The sequence below is a fragment of the Balaenoptera ricei genome, chromosome 2, assembly GCF_028023285.1.
Source record: "Balaenoptera ricei isolate mBalRic1 chromosome 2, mBalRic1.hap2, whole genome shotgun sequence".
NCBI lineage: Eukaryota > Metazoa > Chordata > Mammalia > Artiodactyla > Balaenopteridae > Balaenoptera > Balaenoptera ricei.
The window spans coordinates 135,445,317-135,465,030 of NC_082640.1; the positions used below are offsets into that span (position 1 = coordinate 135,445,317).

General features: G+C 34.6%; 1 protein-coding gene across 1 annotated transcript in view; it reads right to left on the bottom strand.

Moving 5' to 3' along the window:
- The window catches only part of MDGA2 (MAM domain containing glycosylphosphatidylinositol anchor 2), an 822,473-nt gene that overhangs the window by 296,814 nt on the left and 505,945 nt on the right, over positions 1-19,714 (bottom strand). Inside the window, exon 4 of the mRNA XM_059915690.1 lies at positions 7,809-8,005. Coding sequence (XP_059771673.1) covers positions 7,809-8,005 — 197 coding nt within the window. The remainder of the gene's footprint in view (positions 1-7,808; positions 8,006-19,714) is intronic.

The following is a 19,714-nucleotide window of genomic DNA, read 5'->3' on the forward strand; positions in this document are numbered from 1 at the left end:
CTCTTTAAAGACCAAAAAATATAGTCCAATAAATATAACGGTTTGTGCACAGCATATCCTAGTTAATTCTTATGCAGATCAGAGCAGCAAAGTGGACACATGAGAAGGACAGACAAAATGGAGGAATAACTTTTACTGTGAATTCTAGGTCCACAATTGCCCATAGTTCAGCTCTCATTTGACTGGAGAATCGTTTTGGGTGAACTAAGATGATTTACATCTTGCAGTCAGGAAACAAGTTACCAAGGTGTCTGAGCTTATGAGACAGCCATCTAGGTTAATATGTAAGATTCCTCTATGTAGTATGTCAAAGAGGGAGAGGGGCTAATACAGACAAAATCTGTAAAAGGAATGTAGAAAATAACAGGCAGAGTTAAGGAAGAATTTGAACCCCACTCAATTAATTCACCACATTCAGGAAATGAGGAAAGCATTCAGGCTGACTCTCTTCCTCTCAATAAACAACTCCCAAAGCTCAGAATATTTTTTAAAAATATATCATAATGTATAACAAAATAGAGAATATATAAAACATGTATGTGCATATACATATGCTATCAAATGGCATGTACATATACATATGAGTATATTTATAATGATTTAGACTTTACTACTTATAACTGTTTTATTGCATAATATTAATTTATTTTGTTGAACATATAAATTTAATATTCTGTGATACTGGAAGTCTTTTTTCATGTGAATTTCCATGATTTGTAAAAAGGAATTTTCAGTTGATTATTGTCTAATTGTATAATTAGTCTAATTAGCCTAATTATAACTAATTACATAATTGATGTAAATATGTTCAGTCTTGTAATTAGATGGTGTAATTACAATACACAAGATGATGTCATGAACATCTTTACAAAAGTTCTTGAGAAATAGCAAGAGTACATATAGTTTGTAAAATTTAAGTACACATTTCTTTAACATTCACAAAATTATTTGAAACTCCTGTATTTAAATTTTTAAAATTACTTTTTAAATAAAATAAATAAAGGGAAGGCATTCTATGCATTAGTCAGTGGCCCTTACCAATGGTGACACTGTCTAGTGAAATAATGCCGATAGCCTGAAGCAGTATTTCTATTTTACTTAGAAAAGGAATTGAAACTTTCTTTTAATATTTACTTTCAGATATCGGTAAAAAGAAAAAAAAAACCAAACATTCCAATTTACACTCATTTTTTGTAGCTCTAATGACTAATTTATAATAAACTTCTAAATAAATAACAGTATATGCTAGCCGACATCTTCTGTATTAAATGAGTGGAAGTATGAAAAGGATAATTATTCCTCTTAGACGTATATGCTTTTTAATTCATATCGGCCTCAGGAACACATACCAATTTCCTTCTGGAAACATGATCTATAAAAAGGCATAATCAAGATTTTGTATTTCTACAGGATGGTGAAATAAATATTCACTTCAAATTGATATAGGTATTAACTTAGTATGAATGTGCATGTGGGGTAGATATATCTCATTATCTTTGAAATTCTGTTTTATTTAAAACAAGACATTGTTATTGAATAGCAAAACATAATATCTTTAAAAGAAATTTAATTTTCTAATATTAAAAATAAGCAGACTTATGATCTGTCATTTGAATCCTTCCATGATATAGTCCCAGTATACCTTCCCAGCTTTACAGTCCACTGTTCCCCACATATACCAATTATTATTCCAGCCATCCAGAGACATGGCCAGTCTCTGAAGATTTTGTCTTCCTTTTGTATATTACACATGCTATTGCTCTCCATCCTGAAATGTTCTCTCCATAGCACTATTGTGTGCCTCTTTTTGACAATAATTTCTACTTTGTATAATAATCACTGTTTACTTTGACTTCTACCCATGTTTATCAAAGTTAGAGGAGGAGCCTTGCCTAGTAGCCTCTATATCTCTGATAGAGAGTTGCCCATATCTTGCACAAAACAGATCTCAGTCATTTTAACTGGATCTGATTTACACTATGAAGCCACAGAGGTGATAGATCTATGAAAATAAATTATTATTGAAGTACTCCAATACAAACAAAGCTAAAATGGAAAGTTTTTTCTTCATAAAGATCCATGGCAGTTGATGGGAAACAATAGTCCAAGAAATCAATAACACCTAAGAATACATATACATACACACTAACCTGATAAGCAAAAGGAAAAGTGAACACCATTCCTATCTCATTATAAATGGCAAAGCCATTACAGGAAGGCAAAACAAAACAAAACAAAACAAAGACTATCTTGGGAAGCATTTCAAGGATACAAAAAAAAAGTTAATTTTAAATCTAAAGCAAATATGATATGTAGACCAAATAATTAATGCCTTTATTTCAATAGCATAATTCTGAATAGTTACTTACAAATGTTTGGGTTACCTTTTAATGTAGAGAAAAACAACTAGATATGATAACTTTGTAAATTGGAATCTACATAAAAATTATGCTTTTTCATTGTAAAAATAAAGACCACACGCTAAATACATTGTGTTGCTTTCTACTGCTGGACAACCACAATTCACTGTCCTTCCAAATTTCCAATGCAGCTAGAAGCTACTAAAGAGGACGTAGTTTGTTATCAAGTAGATTCATGGGTAAAAATGTCCTTTACATCATATTTGTCTGTATTATAAAAATGTGCCCTGGAGGCTGGAATCAGTCCTGGAATTCTCAATCTATTAATTCTAATTTTTTCATTCAACAGAATTTTTAGAGAAATCCTGCTTATTCTGTAATTCCCTATATTTGAAATTATACAAAAGTAATAATGTTATCATATGTACCACCCCCTCCTGAAGAAACTGTGGACTCAAGCAGAGTTTCAAAATGGCAGCCCAGAGGGTCAAATATAGAACTCTGGCAGCAACAGGTGGTATATTGTTTTATAAAAAGTGGGCATGCACAGCAAGCCTTACCAGTTCTTATTTTCATACTACATAACCCCCTCCAACAGATCACATATTTATGTTACCAGATAGTTTCAGTAGGCATCTGCATTTGTGTTTCCTGCATAAAAGTAAACCTCCTATGGCCCACTGAAAAAGAAAACTGTTGGATTTTCAGGTGGATATATACACCTAGCTGCCTTGCCCCAAGAGGTAATTTGTTTATAAGAAACCCTCGAGAATTTCTTAAGTAAATGACTAGCTTCCTGTGCATTTATGATAAATACACATTTATATATGAAAATACTCAAAGCAGTATCTTAAAGGTTGATAAACCTAAATAAAACTGGTATTGGAAAATCTTACATATGCTGTCAAATTGTTCATAGAGCAATACTATGCATGACAAAGAGGTAAAGTCAAAATGAAGGAGATCAGGTTTTTCTTTGCTTGATTATAATACATTGCCAATATCAATCATCCTCAGTTCTATAACTTTAATATCAGTCTTCTCAAATTGAGCTATAGATTCAACAAAACTTTACTCAAAACCTTATCAGACTCTCTGTAGAAGTCAACAAGATGATCCTAAAATTTATATGGAAATACAAAGAAATGAAAACATCTAAAACAATTTTGAAAAAGATGAACATGGTTAAGGGACTTATTCTTTCTGATTTTAAGACTCGTTATAAAGCTACAGTAATTAACACAGTGTGGTATTGGCATAAAGACAGACAAATAAATCAATGAGACAGAATAAATAGTTCAGAAATAGACCCTAATACATAGGGCCAATTGATTTTCAATTTAAGTGCCAAAAGCTACCAAGATAATTTAAACCTCTTGGTTAAATAGATGATAAAATGGAATAATTTATCATCCAATGATAATAATTTATCATCTGATAAATCCAGAAGGCAAGAAAACAGAGAAGTAAAATAAAACAAATGGGTCATATGGTAAAAAATTGATATTAGTAATTGGATTAAATGTACTAAAAATTAAGATAGTCCCACTGGATTAAAACAACAACAAAAATCTATATTCTGGTTACAAGTGACATGTTGTAAATATAAAGTTGGAAAGTAAAAGAGAGGAATATTTATCACTCTCCCCCACCCACTAAAGAACCCCACTAACCAAAGGAAAGCTTGTATAGTTAAATTAATGACAGACAAAACAGATTTAAGGCAAGAAACAGTGCCAGTGGTATAGAAGGGTATTTCTGAATGATAACTTACCAGGAAGATAATACACTCAGATAATCCACTAGGAAGATATAAAAATCCTAATTCTGTATGTGCTAATAATATACCTTCAAAATATATAAAGCAAAATTGATAAAAATAAAGAAGAGACAAATCCACAGCCATAGTCATAGACATTAACTAACTTCTCTTAATAGCTTTTAGGACAGCAGACACAAAAATCAGGAAATACATAGAATATCTGAACAACAAAATTAACAAATGTGACCTATCTGAAACTCAACAATTTTAGAATGCACATTTTGTGGGTGCACATGGATCATTCATGGAGGTACATCACAGGCAAGTACACCATGCAAGTCTCAATTTCTAAAGACTGAAAATGTTGAGAGCATGCTTTCTGACCCAGTGAAATTAGACTAGAAATCAGTTAAAAATTATAATAAGAAAATCATCAACAGTTTGGAATTTAAATACTTTAAAATTGATTTAATTATAATATCATTCTCATTCACATTTCACTAAGCTTTCTTTAGTGGGTAAAGAGGAATGGAGTTACAGAGAGTGATTCAGGAGTTACTAATAATTTTAACTATTCCTTAGTTACAAATCCAGACATCTCCATGGGAATACTGGCTCAATATATTTATTGAGAATCTTTCATGTGTCAGGCACCATTTGAGCTGTTGAAAAGACAAAGTCACTATAATTATTGAGTTTATGTCCAAATACACAAATAAGATAATTTGATAATTTCAGTGCTGTAGGGAAAAACAAAACAAATAAAAACAAACAAACAACAACAACAAAAAACTGGGTATTAGAAAAGAGTAACTGTGGAAGGGAAAAGATGTTACCTCAGATAGATCTGTCAGGGAAAGCCTTTCTCAGGTGATGAGTGCTTGGTGTTAAGTAGATCCCTGCCATATTATCTAATAAATAACATTCTACTTGGAGGAATTGAGAACATTCACACCCTAGACATGTCTAGGGCGAGTGTGACCAAAACAGTGAATAAGGTACAGAAGGCAAGAGAGAACAAGGCAGACCAAGGTCAAACATGGCCCTGTAGGTCACGATACGTATTTGGATTTATTGTAAACGTTGGGAAGCCACTGGAGAGATTAAAGCAGGAAAAATATTTATATTTTAAAATGATCACTCAGATGACTGGAGGTTTCTGTAATAAAACATGACAGCCAGTTAGGAACCTATTGCTATATTCCATGGAGAGATAATAGAAGTCATGTGATATGGTTGGACTTGTGTATATCAGGCCCATGTTCAGTATGTCAACACACATGGTATGAAGAAAAACCACTGACAGCATTTTGTCTGTGAGAAATCCAACATTCTCTGTGGTTATAAGAACTAAACTTCCCATGTGTTGCTCTTTGAGAGTTTTATCAATCCAGCCTACAAAATATGTTTAATGTTAACAAATTAAGTACATATATAACATAAAAGTATTGAAGTATTATTTCTACATAATTTTTAGGACAGATATAAATATATAACCATTAGGAAGTGTGGGATTGACATGTACACACTGCTATATTTAAACCGGACAACCAACAAGGACCTACTCTGCTCAATCTTATGTAACAACCTAAACGGGAAAAGATTTTGAAAAAGAATAGATACATGTATATGTATAACTGAATCATTTTCTTGCACACCTGAAACTATCACAACATTGTTAATCAACTATACTCCAGTATAAAAGAAAAAGTTAAAAATAAATAAATATAGAAAACAAAAACAAAAAAACCAAAAAAAAACCCCCAATACATAGCCATTTCAGAAGGAGAGATAAACAACATAATCAAGTAACCAAAGGCAGGAAAGACATTTTTAAATAGGAGCTATAACTACATGTTACTGGCAATTATCAGCTACAGCAGGTGAATCCAGAGCACAGAATTTCAAGAAAAGTTTGTTTCTTAAATACTTTTTAAGAGAATTAATTCAGAGGGTCCAAGCAGCAGAGTTCCAAGTATAGCAAAAGAAAAAGTGTGTGTTATGCAGCATAGTATAAGCTAATATTCATAACAAAGAAAGTATCCGTATTGAAATGTTCAAATTAAAAAGTTGTTTTTCTCACAAAAGAATGGGGGAAGAAAAAGAAGGAAGAGAAAATAAAAGTTACCTTTAAAAGGTAGAATCAATAGCTACTAGTTTAGAGTTCTTGTAAGACAGATTTTTTAAGAGTTGCTAACACAGAAACAGCAACAAATTCAAAATGAATGAAAAATTTGATTGTGCTTATTTAATAACTTTAAAACAAGTTCTTAATTATTTTGAAAGTATAGAAGTTTTCCCCCAATTTGGACAAGGGCCATGTGTTCATTTCTAAGTGATAAGACCCTTCTGCAGGTAAGAAACTGCCTACAGTGATTATGTACCTAGTGAATATGTGTTTAGAATTGCCTTGGTATGGTAAACATCATGTGAAACAGAAAATTACGTTTTCTAAATTTTAACAATGTCTATATTTTAAAAGAAATTGACAATAAAAGAATCAAATAAATGATAGGTGATCATTTATTCGGATTTCTAAACGTTAGAGACATCCAAGCAACTAAATACTGTTGACAAATTTTTTAAGTTATTTTGCTCAATAAAAAAAAAATGGATTTTAGTAAAAATTAAAGAATGAATTGCCATATTTATTTAATGCTGTATTTAATGACAAAAAATGGGATGCTGGGAAATTTAAAAACTCAGGATAATCTTATATTATTAGAGAGTTGAGATGTGAAACTTTTAATAATCTTTAACATTCTGAAGTAGAATATTTACATTTTAAATTTGATTATATACTTCCCTAGTTAAGGATATATGATGTTCCAAACTTTAACAATGTAGTCAAATTCCTGTTTATCTTATTACCCATATAATTTTTTAAAAAAAATTCATGGTCACAATTATTTTGAAAATTTTTCCAAGTACATTTTTTTATTTAAAACTTCTTCTTAGTTAGGTTTGTGTTCCTTTCTGGTCATCAAAAAATCTTTATAATAACATCATTTAAATATTCCTACAACTTCAATGTCCTCCTCAAGAATTATTAATTCATTAACTATACTTCAATAAAATTTAAAAAAATACATTACAGAAGAATGTTCCATATTACATTCACTCTATATAAAATTAATTCAAATTTTCTTTTTATTAAATAAGTTTTTAATGACTCAGATATTTTAGCTTTTACATAATTACAGTTCTATACTTAAACTAAACCAAAACTGAAAATGAACAAAAAAAATTAGACAGATTTTTTTCCCTAAAACCAAAACCAAATAAATTTCAAGTAGATTTCTTCATTCTTTTAAAATGTATTTACCATTGCAAATGGGGAAATCAAAATCTCTTCTTTAAGAAATATTTCCCACAAAAAACAAAGCAGGCAGCAAGTGTATAATTACATACTTTAGAGTGAAACCTAGGCAAACCTATAGACAAAGAAATATGTTAGGATACATTAAATTGTTTTCAAGAGTTAACATTATCAATTTAACTACCACATGAAAAATAAACAAATTGTTCTTCATTATTTGAGTCCTCTGATCTTTCAAGCACATGTTATTTTTTCAAAGGTCAGACTGGGAGAAATTATCTTTTCAAATTGATGTAGTATTGCATGCTGCCTGAATTAGAAAGGTAACCAGCAGAGTGGGGTGGAAATACTATACCTCAATTCCTACCTGGGTAAAGAAGGGTTCATAAATCTCAACTCCTTTATCAGACCCTTGTAGTAACACCTCCTGGCCACGTCTCCAGCTGTACCGAACAGGTGGATTGGAATTGGCAACACACCGGAGGAACACTGTTCTCTCATAGTAAAATTGTTCTTTAGCTTCACCTATACTTTGGTGAACAGTTACTACTGGATCATCCAAATCTAGAAAACATAAAAACAGTGTTATGAGTTACATGGATTTTAAAGTACTGTACATATAAAACCTAACCAAAGGTGAATTTTCCTAATTGAATGTATTATTTTTAACTAGACTCTTTTTCATTGAGTTTATTGAACTCATTTGCAGAGAAATTTCCAGTGATAGAAGGTAAAGCTAAATAATAGTTACTTCTTAAGATCTCTATTTGCTGACATAGTACAGATGACTACATATTTCCAACACATCGCCAACAGCCACATAAAACAGAGCTCCATGAGAGAGATCAGAAAACTTAAGAGGTTAGTCAAAAGGAAGAACCATAGTCATAAAAATATCAAGTAGCTCAACTAGCTCTTAACTTTAACATACTACTTTTTCCAATTGTTTATAACATGTATTTTAAAAATAACTTTTGTTTATAAATTATTATAATCTTTGTAGTAAGAAAATATCTTGTACTGGGTTAAATTTTTCCTTCATCTCATACTTTATATCCCAGATCATATTTGCTAGTTAAAAATGTGCTAACAGAAGGTACTATTAAAAGGCATTAATATTTCTATTATTGAATACTGGAACTAAATTTTTGCCATTTTACATACATTCTAAAGAAGGGATATTTACTACAGGGTTTAACAAACATTTTCTGGAAAGAAAGAATTCATGAATATCTTGGGCTTTGTGGTTCACACAGTCTTTGTCTCAACTACTCAACTCTACCATTGTAGTGTGAAAGCATCCAAAGACAATAGGTAAAATGAATGAAAGATGAGGGTTGCTGAGTTCCAATTAAACTTTATTTACAAATGCAGGTGCCCCAGCCAGATTTGGCTCATGGGCCATAGTCTGCCATAGATTGCCAACCCCTATATACCATATCCCAAGTTCTTTTCTTAAGAGAAAAAGAAATTAAGGAGTGTATTTGCTTTAAAACAACTGTACTGTGTATTTGAAACTTTCTAAGAGAGTAAATTTTAAAAGTTCTTATTACAAGAAAAACAAATTTGTAACTTTGTATGGTGACCGATGGCAACTAGAGTTATTATGGCGATCACTTTGCAATGTATACAAATATTGAATCATTATTTTGTATACCTAAAACTAATGTTATGTGTCAATTATACCTCAATAAAAAAATAAATACAAATAAATATTTTATAAAGATGTGTTAAAATAATAAAAAGGCAACTAAATTAGTGAAGTAATAGCTTCCCTAAGGAATCAAAGTGAAGAACAGTATCCCAAATTTCCCCAGTTTTAAAAAAGCTTTTTTCCAATGTGAATTGCTTGACAGTCCTACTTAGATGTCTAGCTTTGCAACATTCTGAGTTTTCTTTTTTTTTTCCAACATTAGAATCTTTTCACAGCTATCTCAATGGCCTCTAATTTTAGTAGTGACAATTTACAGAACAACTGCTGCTTTTTCGGTAAAGTTGTAGGAACTTTCAGCTTAAATTCATTCTATTAGCTCTGCAGGGATATATGCCTGGTTTTAATAAGTTGGAGTACTTAGGGATACCAGCATTATTATCATGAAATGTTTAAAGGTCTTTAAAATCCATCAAATGAAACAGTCTCTTATTTGATGATTAGGCTTTTACATATAAATCAAATCCTACAGGCGATTGATTAGCTGAACTCCATCTTAGTGGCTTGAAAAAAAGGTACTGTGAGTCAGTAGTAAACAACTTATTTTCTCTTGTTCAAAACATAATTTCTTTTAGTCACAGCTTCCTTTTTAGAAATATAAGCTGTGTTATATTGTAAAAACAAAATTCTCAAGCCAGAAACTTTCAGAAGAAAACAGATTTGGATGGGAAACATTGTAACAGTGGTGACATTCTTTGGGTTCCAAATAGCTATTAATATTGCATTTTTCAAACCCATTTATTGATGTATCCCTAGCTCTTTTCATGTTAGGTGGTGGTGTTGATAGGCACAGTCAGGAATAGACCAAACCCAAACAATCCTTTAAACAAGCTCTTCCCTGACTTAGATGAGTTTCGAGTCACTGGCCTTCTGAGGATCTAATCCTGTGACAATGGCTTACTGAACACTGTATTGGCAGAATTATCTGTTAGACTCACCCATGTTTTGGAATTTCCATTTCATAAAACTCCCAAATGATATCTTTTTCACACTTAAAAACAAATATGCCGTTGGTGGTTACCTTTCTGTACAGTATAAAATATTTGTTATTTTTATTACTATTTTAAAAGATTAAAAACACATTTAAAAGTGAAACAAACAAACAAACAAAAACCAAACAAGCCAAAAACAAGATTTCTTTTAGATAAGTCAAATAATGGCATGGCTAAAAAATATATTTTAAGTGAGATTATATGTTTGTGTTTGTGTGTACACATACATATATACATACATGATATATAGTTTAAGTGATATATAGAAATATATCATTTAAAAGATATGTTTAATATATACTCTATATATTACTGAATATATGTATTTGCCTTAGGTCAGGTTTCTTGGAAAAGAGACTCTAAGACAGAGAGATGTGTGCAGGAAGTGTATTGGAAAGTACCTTCAAGACTCGTGGGGGAGTGAAGGAAATAGATTTGTTAAGGAGGACAGCTGAACTACAGTGCAGTTGCAACTGAGGTCTCTAACTCTAGAGAACTTTTGGAGCCCTGAGGTCCCCTCAGAGCTGTCCTGCCGTAAGACAAGGAAGCGAAGCCTTTATACTACAACCCTCTCTCCCATCAACCAGTCCTGGCAAGTGTGTTGCTCCCCACCAGGGGCCTTGACCTTGGGAGGGGCAGCTCTCTTTGGCTTATGGCAATTTCTAGAGAAGGAATTAGCTGATAGCCATCAGCTGCTAAAAGTTCCAGTGGCTGGAGGAATAAGTGCTTCAGCCCTGAGGAAGGGATCTGGGGGTGTATTACAGCATCCACCCAGATCCACCTGTGAGGTATGAAAATTCACTCTATCTCGGAAAAGCTACTCCAGGATTTTGGGTAGTCACCTTTCCTAGGAAATCTTTCACAAGAAACTGTGGTGGGATGATAGTCATCATCTCCTTCTACTATTACCATTCTAGATTGCTCTCATCCTGGGCTAGTACATCTTTTCGTATAAGTAGCTTACCTAGTGAGGCTACCAGATCTTTGTCACTGAGGATTTTGAGCCCCTGGTAACTGTGCTCTTCTCAAGCTATTACTGATGCGTTTGTCAGTTTACCACCAAAACTGGACAACAGAATAGCAAGAAATGACTCAGTGGATCAACTGGGTATGGAATATATTCTTGCTGCCTCACTGTTAATGACAATCCTACCTTCAAGCTGACTATATGGGACAGTTACTCCTGCCAGGATGGTGACTCCTCTTTTCTGCTATTTTCTGACACAGGAAGCCTAAGGTAACAGAGTAGCAGCCATGTCTTGAAGATTAATGGGACTCTTGCTGTGTCACTTAATAAAAGCTTTTCCCTTTCCGAGAACTAGAACTTCTAAACTGGCAGAGAGACCAGAGTTGTGGGGAGGGAAACATAGATTCCCCAAGTGGATCACTGAATGTGATGGTAGTAAGTAGGGTCTCTACTTGATTCTTGAACCTATGTATTCTCCAAAAAAAAAGAAAAAAAGAAGAAAGAAAAAAAGAAAAAGAAAGAAGGAAAGAAAAGAACAAAAGCATCATATAATAATGGTCATTGATTTAGGATGTATCCTGCATCACAGAAGATGGCACTCCCTCCTTACTGGATATTATCTCTCCAAGACTCAGCTGCCTCCTCCAAAGGCCATTCTATCACTCTAGTAAGTTAATTTTTTTAGGTGGCATAGAATATGATATGACTAGAGATTACCATGGCAATGCTCCCACTGCTATATCTTCACTGCTATAAAATGTGCTTCTGGTCCCATGAGTGATTAGGTAGGATCATGTATTAAGAATAAAACATTCTGAAAGCCTTTGGATAGGGCTGATGCTAGCTGAGGTCAGCAGAAAAGTCCATATTCAGAATACATGTCAAATTTAATCAAAACGATGCACTGTCACTTTCAGGGTAAAAAAAGTTCTAATATAATTAACTAGCTACCAAGGGACTGGTTGGTATTCTTGAAGGATAATGCTTTATAAAGAGTCAACTGTTGGTGTCTGTTGCTGCCAGGTTAGATACTCAGTAGTGGCAGTAGACAGACTAACCTTCATGAATGGTAACCCATACTTATGCATAGCCTCTATCCCTACCATTATAGCTATTCTTTTCACGAGTCTGTTATCCCAGCTATGGGTAGCCGATGACAGAAGTTGGTTGATATCAACTGTCTGCATTACTCTGTCTATTTCATGTTTTGTGCTGCTTCTGTGGTAGATACTTATTGGTGCTCATTAACATGCAATACAAATATTATCACACTTCATGCCATGCCCACAGTTCCATCCAAATACTTGAACAGATCTCCCCTTTCCACACAAAGTGGTTGACCAGGTACACCACCCAAGTCAAAGTTCTGTCCACTGGGAAGATTTTCCCCTTATTCCTGTCTATCAAGGACATCACAGAGTGGGGTTCTAGTGAAGCAGCAGTCCAATTTTGGGCTTGCATGCATGTACTGGGCTGACGCATTATGAAAGAAGCTTAGCCTTTTTTCTCCACCATTAGCTCAAAAGAGACCCTCTATGTGACCAGGTATGAACTCAGATAGAGACACTGGTAAAACACTGATAGATGCCATAGGGGTCTGGGCACTTGCTTGTACATTTTACTTAGGTGCTTTGGCCCTGGTCATGCATCATCTTAGATGTACCACTTCCATCTTATGATGGACCACTGATAGGTCTGCCCTATTTTATAACAGAGTGTTGGTAGATATGACAAAACCCAATGCATGATTGGCACTTCAGGCCACGTGGTCTGAAAATTACCAGGTTCAACAATTGAACAAGGAGTCCTGACTTTTTATTATATGACCATATTCAGCCTCCTGATCATCCATCTGATTTCTTTTTTAAACAATTAATTTTTATTGTAGTTGCTTTACAATGTTGTGTTAGTTTCTACTGTACAGCAAAGTGAATCAGCTGTACGTGTACATATATCCCCTCTTTTTTTGGATTTCCTTCCCATTTAGGTCACCACAGAGCATTGAGTAGAGTTCCCTAAGCTATACAGTAGGTTCTCATTAGTTGTCTATTTTATGCATAGTATCAATAGTGTATATATGTCAGTCCCAATCTCCCAAATCATCCCACCCCACTCCCTTTCTCCCCTTGGTGTCCATATGTTTGTTCTCTATGTCTACGTCTCTATTTCTGCTTTGCAAATAAGATCATCTATGCCATGATTTCTTTAACTGTGTATATGGGGCAATACACTTGTTGACTGTCCTCTTATTTTGCCTCAAGGGATGCTGTGTTCTATTAACCATCTCCATAGCTCTCTGTGAGTCTAGAGCACTGGATGCATTTGAACTAGCTGCTCATTAAGACAGCTGTGTCCATCTTGCTTGTGACAACTACGTACTGCCACCTAGCCTCTATTACTTTGAGATCCTACCATCCCATCGTTATCAGGAAGATCAATTCTGTAATAGCATCTCCTGCTATGAACATTTGCCTACAGAGAACAGTCACCTCTGAGAATCAACGATGCCTGTATCTCAGTCGTCAGCACATTCCTATTGCTTTAATAAATGTGGTGTCTTCTAAGCCTTTACACAGAATATACTGAGTTGATGACTTTTGTGGCTGTAACCGGTAAATTTACATATCTGAGCCTTTTGATCCCTTTTTCTACTATCTGCACAGCAGTTGTGGCATGTATACTTCTTTTTATGGGACCCCTGCTTTCCTCAAGCTTCTAAGAACCATCCTAACAGCAGCAACTATGTCCTGCTATCCTGGCCAGGGTCTGGATCATACATCATGGGAGAATGCTCCCATATCAATAAACCCTTATTCTTTATCTCCATTTGATCTTATTCTCCATCTCCAATCTTATTCAATCTTATTGTCAATCCCACTTGATCCAGCAGCCTCAGGATCCTACTCCCTACATACTCTCCTGACTCCTACCAGTAAATATTGGCTAGGGTCTGCAGCTCATTTGAAGCATAGCATAGGTTATTTCCTCCCTTAGAGAAAAAGCATTTCTACGGTCAAATCATGTCATCTATTGACCCTATATACTAATCTGGTGGCAAGAAATGGAGGTAAGGGTATATCCTAAGAGGGGTATGTACTACCACAAAAGGAAGAAGATTCTGCATCATATTTAAGCAAGATAGAAGTGAAGCCCCTAAATGGAAGAAATGGTCCACTTCTGTAGGCCCAGAAGGTTTAGGAATATCTAGGTTTTCAAGGTTTTTAAGATCACAAACCCAGATATACCCCACCTCCCCAAGTCAGGGTTCTACTTATTCCCAGCTGGGGTTCAGATCTTGGCTTGGCTGATACGCTGGGACTAAGGATTCAAGACGCTCTGGAACTCTGCTATACTTTTAAATAAATTCTAAGCCTTATTATCAGCTTTTATAACCTCTGGCTAAAGAATATAAGACTTTCTTTATATTCTGCTACAGAGGCTTTCTATCCTCACACATTACCTTAAACTCATGATTAATCACGCTCAGTCTTTTATTCTTTCTCTCCATTGTATAAATAGCACTCAGCAGAAACTGATTCCATTGTTCTTATAATTATTACTTTCCATTGAATTCCTCAAAAGCCTGAGATATTGAATTCACAGAGCATTACCTTCCGTTGGTACCTATCCTTGTTCACCATCTGTGAAGGTTTTAACAATTTTACCACTATAGCATTCAAGGGCTATCCATAGTCCACCTACCACCACCTATGGGGTCCTCATTGCCAGCCAGTTAGTGCACTGATGGGTGATCTAACATTCTATTTAGACTCTACTTCCTCAAACCATCTAGAATGTTTCCTTGAAAATATGATTCTCTGATGAAGAGATGCATTCAGGAAATTTACTGGGGAGTGTTCTCAGGATCAATTCTTGTGATGGTGTGCAGACAAAAAAAAAAAAAAAAAAGGAGGCAGGATTAGGTAGTGAGGGGAATTAAACTGGAATGCATCACTACAAAGTCTCCATATGATCCAGAAGGAGCTCTAGAGTGGAGATGGTCTTTCAGAGTCATCCTACGAAAGACAATGATCAGTCACTGGATTAGGCCTGGTGAGGAGGAGGCTTGGACTTGGGTTAGGCGCCTCCTTCCAGCTGAAGGTAATTTCATGAGAGGGATTCACTTGAGAGTCAATATCTTCCAACACTCCCAGGATATAGACAGAATACTTGCTATGCTGTTCCATCTGAGGGCTTTGAAGTTCATTTCTAATTTTCTTCAGTCTTTATTTACAGTTCAGGGACCATAAGATAACTTCTTATATTTATTCAATCATCAATTTTCACACTAAGTGGCTTAGATACTATTACAAAACAACACTGGGATATTTTATGTTATTGCTGACATTTTTTTTTTTTAAAGATTTATTTATTGATTGATTGATTGCTATGTTGGGTCTTCGTATGGCTGACATTTTATCTGCATTTATTTCTTCTTTTAAAATAAATTTCTTTCAGTTTTATAGGCTAAGTATGTAAAATTCAAACACCTAGAGATGATATTCACTGGCAAATGCAAAATGTTACTTTAAACAGAGACTGATTTTTATAATTTAATGGAGGCCAAAACTCCTATTTATATGATAATGTAAATCATTGAATATATTATTTGATACCTGAATATCTGCTTTATATATTTTTAAATAACAAAACTAAAATGATTTTCTATAAAATATACCCCTATGTGGATAAGATCTATATCTTAGTCTTGTTGTATTCCTAGAACTGGACATAGGGGCAAAAGTAGTCAATAATGATCTAATAAATTAATATAAAGGAAGATTAATCTGTAACTAATATGTTCAATGTCAATTTTCAACAAGGTTATCTATACATACTACAATAATAAGGCTAAGGAAAATTCATTTTTTCCCCATAAACGCAATAGCTACCTACCCCTTTCTAACTGAAATAATTTTCTGTAAACTTTTTCTTTGGCTGATTAAATATGCCATAAACAGACAAATTAAAGTCATTTATATATATAAAATGATGTAAGCTACCTTTCTTAACCCTAGAAACTTACATGAACTGAACTGGGTAACTGATTAGATATAGGGCTGAGGAAAAGGTGGGAGTTTAGGAAGGACCTGGCTTGGCAGTTGGGTAGACAACGCACTAACTGAAATAGGAAATGTAGAGTGAGATCTATACCTGGCCATGGGAGTGGGTGAAGGAAAATGTGAAAGGGAAAGGAGTTATTTTTGTTTGAACCGTGCTCAGTGTCAAGCACCTGTTGCTCTCTTAATCACAATATTTATAAGCTGGAACCAGAATGAGAAGTCTGGGCTACAGATGTGGATCAGGAGACATCAGTATTCTCTGAGGGAATGAAACCACTCAAGAGGTGTGTAGAATGAAAAGAGGAAAGGACCAAGGAGAGAGCCCTGGTCAACATCAAGTGGAGGCAAAAAAGAAGGGAAATACCTGAAAAAGACTGAGGGAAAAGTGATGAGAGAAGTGGAGACAAAACAAATTAGTGGGAAAAAAAATAAATTTTAAAAGTAATTCCACGCCCTTGGAGGGGTTGGAGAGCAGAATAAATGGTGAAAAGAAATCAAGGTAAAAACAGAACTGGAAAAGGACTTTACATTTGGCAAGAAATATGTTACTGGTGAGCTTCATCAGAGCTGTGCCAGTGGAGTCATGGAACCAGTAGTCATTTTTCTACACCTTAAGAGGTAAAAGATGAAAACAAGGAATAATTAATGGATATAATCCTTTCAAGAGACTTGGTTCTGACAAGAAAGAGTTAGGGAAGTAGCTGGAGGACAAAATGTGATCATAGGAGTCTTGCTTTGTTTTCACTGTTTTGTTTTCCTCTAACTTGAGAGATACATATTTAAATCCAAATAGGGAAGAGCAAGGAGTTTATAAGGAAAAAAATAAAATAATAGGGAGCTCTAGGAGAAGGGTAGATGCTTGAACTAGTTAATTTTTTTTAACATCTTTATGGAAGTACAATTGCTTTACAATGGTGTTAGTTTCTGCTTTATAACAAAGTGAATCAGCTATATATATATACATATATCCCCATATCTGCTCGCTCTTGCATCTGCCTCCCACCCTCCCCATCCCACCCCTCTAGGTGGTCACAAAGCACTGAGCTGATCTCCCTGTGCTATGTGGCTGCTTCCCACTAGCTATCTATTTTACATTTGGTAGTGTCCATGCCACTCTCTCACTTAGTCCCAGCTTACCCTTCCCCCTCCCCGTGTCCTCAAGCCCATTCTCTACATCTGCGTCTTTATTCCTGTCCAGCCCCTAGGTTCTTCATAACTTTTTTTTTTTTTTTTAGATTCCATATATATGTGTTACCACACGGTATTTGTTTTTCTCTTTCTGACTTACTTCACTCTGTATGACAGACTCTAGGTCCATCCACCTCACTACAAATAACTCAATTTTGTTTCTTTTTATGGCTGAGTAATATTCCATTGTATATATGTGCCACATCTTCTTTATCCATTCATCTGTCGATGGACACCTAGGTTGCTTCCATGCCCTGGCTATTGTAGAGAGAGCTGCAATGTACATTGTGGTAAATGACTTTTTTTGAATTATGGTTTTCTCAGGGTATATGCCCAGTAGTGGGATTACTGGGTTGTATGGTAGTTCTATTTTTAGTTTTTTAAGGAAGCTCCATTCTGTTCTCTATAGTGGCTGTATCAATATACATTCCCACCAACAGTGCAAGAGGGTTCACTTTTCTCCACACCCTCTCCAGCATTTACTGTTTGGAGATTTTTTGATGATGGCCATTCTGACTGGTGTGAGGTGATACCTCATTGTAGTTTTGATTTGCATTTCTCTAATGATTAGTGATGTTGAACATTCTTTCATGTGTTTGTTGGCTATATGTATATCTTCTTTGGAAAAATGTCTATTTAGGTCTTCTGCCCATTTTTGGATTGGGTCGTTTGCTTTTTTGATATTGAGCTGCATGAGCTGCTTGTAAATTTTGGAGATTAAGCCTTTGTCAGTTGCTTCATTTGCACATATTTTCTCCCATTCTGAGGGTTGTCTTTTCATCTTGTTTATGGTTTCCTTTGCTGTGCAAAAGCTTTTAAGTTTCATTAGATCCCATTTGATTCTTTTTGTTTTTATTTCCATTTCTCTAGGAGGTGGGTCAAAAAGGATCTTACTGTGATTTATGTCATAGAGTGTTCTGCCTCTGTTTTCCTCTAAGAGTTTTATAGTGTCTGGTCTTACATTTAGGTCTTTAATCCATTTTGAGTTTACTTTTGTGTATGGTGTTAGGGAGTGTTCTAATTTCATTCTTTTACATGTAGCTGTCCACTTTTCCCAGCACCACTTATTGAAGAGGTTGTCTTTTCTCCATTGTATATTCTTGCCTCCTTTATCAAAAATAAGGTGACTATATGTGTGTAGGTTTATCTCTGGGCTTTCTATCCTGTTCCATTGATCTATATTTCTGTTTTTGTGCCAGTACCATACTGTCTTGATTACTGTAGCTTTGTAGCATAGTCTGAAGTCAGGGAGCGTAATTCCTCCAGCTCTGCTTTTCTTTCTCAAGATTGCTTTGGTTATTCGGGGTCTTTTGAGTTTCCATACAAATTGTGAAATTTTTTGTTCTAGTTCTGTGAAAAATGCCATTAGTAGTTTGAGAGGGATTGCACTGAATCTGTAGATTGCTTTGGGTAGTATAGTCATTTTCACAATGTTGATTCTTCCAATCCAAGAACATGGTATATCTCTCCATCTGTTGGTATCATCTTTAATTTCCTTCATCAGTGTCTTATAATTTTCTGTATACAGGTCTTTTGTCTCCTTAGGTAGGTTTATTCCTAGGTATTTTATTCTTTTTATTGCAATGGTAAATGGGAGTGTTTCATTAATTTCTCTTTCAGATTTTTCATCATTAGTGTATAAGAATGCAAGAGATTTCTGTGCATTAATTCATTGATTAGCTCTAGTAGTTTTCTGGTAGCATCTTTAGGATTCTCTATATATAGTATCATGTCATCTGCAACCAGTGACAGCTTTACTTCTTCTTTTCCAATTTGGATTCCTTTTATTTGTTTTTCTTCTCTGATCGCTGTGGCTAAAACTTCCAAAATATGTTGAATAATAGTGGTAAGAGTGGGCAACCTTGTCTTGTTCCTGATCTTAGTGGAAATGGTTTCAGTTTTTCACCATTGAGAACAATGTTGGCTGTGGTTTTGTCATATATGGCCTTTATTATGTTGAGGTAAGTTCTCTCTACGCCTACTTTCTGGAGGGTTTTTATCATAAAGCAGTGTTGGATTTTGTCGAAAGCTTTTTCTGCATCTATTGAGATGATCATATGGTTTTTAACCTTCAGTTTTTTAATATGGTGTATCACATGGATTGATTTTCGTATATTGAAGAATTCTTGCATTCCTGGGATAAACCCCACTTGACCATGGTGTATGATACTTTTAATGTGCTGTTGGATTCTGTTTGTTAGTATTTTGTTGAGGATTTTTGCATCTAAGTTCATCAGTGATATTGGCCTGTAGCTTTCTTTCTTTGTGACATCTTTGTCTGGTTTGGTATCAGGGTGATGGTGGTCTTGTAGAATGAGTTTGGGAGTGCTCCTCCCTCTGCTATATTTTGGA